Here is a 2,231-nt window from a genome sequence, read left to right on the forward strand (position 1 = left end):
CGGAGACGCGGATTACCAGCAGGGGTGTGGCGTGGAGGCTGGGGTGGTGGAGCGCCGGCGACGACAAGAGAGAAACAAGGGAGTGGAGAAAATAGGGAGGATGGAGTCGCGGGGGTCGGGGAAGGGTTTTGGGTGGGCCTCGGGTGTCGAATTCTTATGTTTCGCGTGTCCGGACTCCCGCAAAGCTCCTCCACTTGTGTCTATGTTTTACGGGAGAAATCGCGTCCGGACCGTCCTACGGACCAATACAGGCCCGCGTTGGATGGCTTCCGTGGTACGGACGGACGCGGGCAGCTTGCGGGTCCGCCTTGAAGATGCCCTTACTTTCATATAATAGAATCTTAAGATGGGCTGGCCTGGTGGTCTGAATTAAATAAAGCAGATATAGGAATGTGAAGATTGAGTAATATATATAATCCATTTATAACCCCTAAAAAAATCTATTTATTTCCCTGAATGTGCCAAAAACCCTGAAAAATGTATCATTCATTCACGACTTACATCGATTGATAGGAGAATCGACAATTCCTTTCAGCAATTCTGCAGCTTATTTATTCACAGATACAGTGGGAAAATGATAACCAAGCCTCTACCGTAATCAGCTAAAAAAACTCTACTCTAATCAGCTTGACCGAGGACACACACGAGGGAACTAAAATGATCAAACAGAGGAACTAATTCTGACAAAGAAAAAAAATACACATGATGAAAGCCATGCATGGTTGGATTTGGGAACTGCATCTCTGGTACTAGTATTTTTTGCTAACAAAAATAGAGTAATTAACCGGGAGATCTGGAGCTCAGCCAGCCTTGCATGCATGCATGCGTTGCGACGTACGTCGACGGATTGTCCTGCATGCATACATGCACCGGCCAGGCCAGTCAATCCTTCACCTCTCTTGTCTCTGCACGTACGTTCCTCGACATGAAGCAAGATGAGAAAACATGAAGAAAATAAAGACAAACTAGCTCCGATTATTGCATTGATCGATGCGTCGTGATCGATCATCGCCTAGTTCATGCACGTCGATTAAGTTAACTGGTAATCCGGATATGCCGTTCTCATCGCCTCCACCATGGACGGGGAGAACACCCCCACAGAGGCGGCGCCGTCGTGCATGTTCGCCGGGCCGCCGAGCGACACGGCTTCCACCGTGGGCGGGAAGTGGCCGTAGAGGCCGCCCCTGGAGGCGCAGAGCATGTGCTGCTGATGCTCCGAGGGCGCGAACAGCGGCATGTCCGGCATGAAGTGCGCGTGATCCAGCTGCGCCGGCGGCGGCATTAGCTGAGGTGGATCCATGTACTGGGGCGGAGGCGGTGGCGGCGGCACGGCACTGGCGTGGGCATTGGCGCAGCTCTCCGTCGACGACGACGACGATTCGTCCTGCGCGGCGCCGGTGACCGCTGACGCGGCGGCGCTCTCAAGGCCGGTGAGCTTCTGCACGATGGACATGAAGTCGCGCGGGCTGGTGCGGATCACCTTGGGGGAGTGCGTGTAGATGATGACAGGCTGCTGCTGCTGCTGCTGCTTCGGCCTCGGCGCCGGCCGCTGCTGGCCGACGCCGGGGGAGGAGGAGACGGAGGAGTTGGTGGACGAGGAGGAGGGCGGCGAGGACGCGGATGCGCCGGCCGCGGCGCCCTTGTGTATGAGGTGGGAGTCCCTGTGGATCTTGAACGGAGTGGTGGCGGCGGCGGCGGCGGCTTGCTGGCGCTGCCCGCCGGCGCCGAAGCCGGGCTGCCGAGGCGACGTGGGACTCATCGATGGATCGGGGGTGGCAGTTAGGTAGCGAGTGGACGCGCGCGCGCGGTGCGTGTATAAATAGGGAGCGCTGGGGATTGGTGTCCGCGCGTACATGTCGGGGATATTTCGTTGGTTACGCAGTTGTTCGTTACACACTTCTTTTTTCTTGAAAGGAAGTTCGTTACGCATTTGTACACTGGCGGATCGAAGGACGGGATGGGATCAGAAACCGTCGACGACGCGTGGCCCATCATGCCCGTGAGCAACATGAGTACTGCCGCCTCTATTCGGGCAGGCGAATGATAGTTTGTATGAGAGCATCTCCAGCAGCTATATATACCCAATAAAATCCATGACTGTCATAGAACTATCTCTACTAGTACTTGAAAAGAACGTAATTCTTTCATTTCATCTTTCTTTTCATCATCTCTTCATCCAACCTTTCATGTATATGACAATCAATCATTTTAATTTACTTATCTTCTAAATC

General features: G+C 54.0%; 1 protein-coding gene across 1 annotated transcript; it reads right to left on the bottom strand.

Annotated features, from left to right (window-relative positions):
- Positions 1–459: 459 nt before the first annotated feature.
- On the bottom strand, positions 460–1,765 carry LOC147991211 (uncharacterized). Its single transcript, XM_087537828.1, has one exon. The coding sequence runs from the start codon at positions 1,757–1,759 to the stop codon at positions 1,031–1,033; it is 729 nt and encodes a 242-aa protein (XP_087393954.1). The 5' UTR covers positions 1,760–1,765; the 3' UTR covers positions 460–1,030.
- Positions 1,766–2,231: the final 466 nt, after the last annotated feature.

Source organism: Triticum urartu, chromosome 1A, assembly GCF_056163025.1.
Source record: "Triticum urartu cultivar PI428250 chromosome 1A, HENAU_Tu73, whole genome shotgun sequence".
NCBI classification, from domain to species: Eukaryota; Viridiplantae; Streptophyta; class Magnoliopsida; order Poales; family Poaceae; genus Triticum; species Triticum urartu.

Coding starts and splice junctions, on each gene's coding strand:
- LOC147991211 (XM_087537828.1), bottom strand. CDS start 1,759: ATGAGTCCCACGTCGCCTCGGCAGCCCGGCTTCGGCGCCGGCGGGCAG.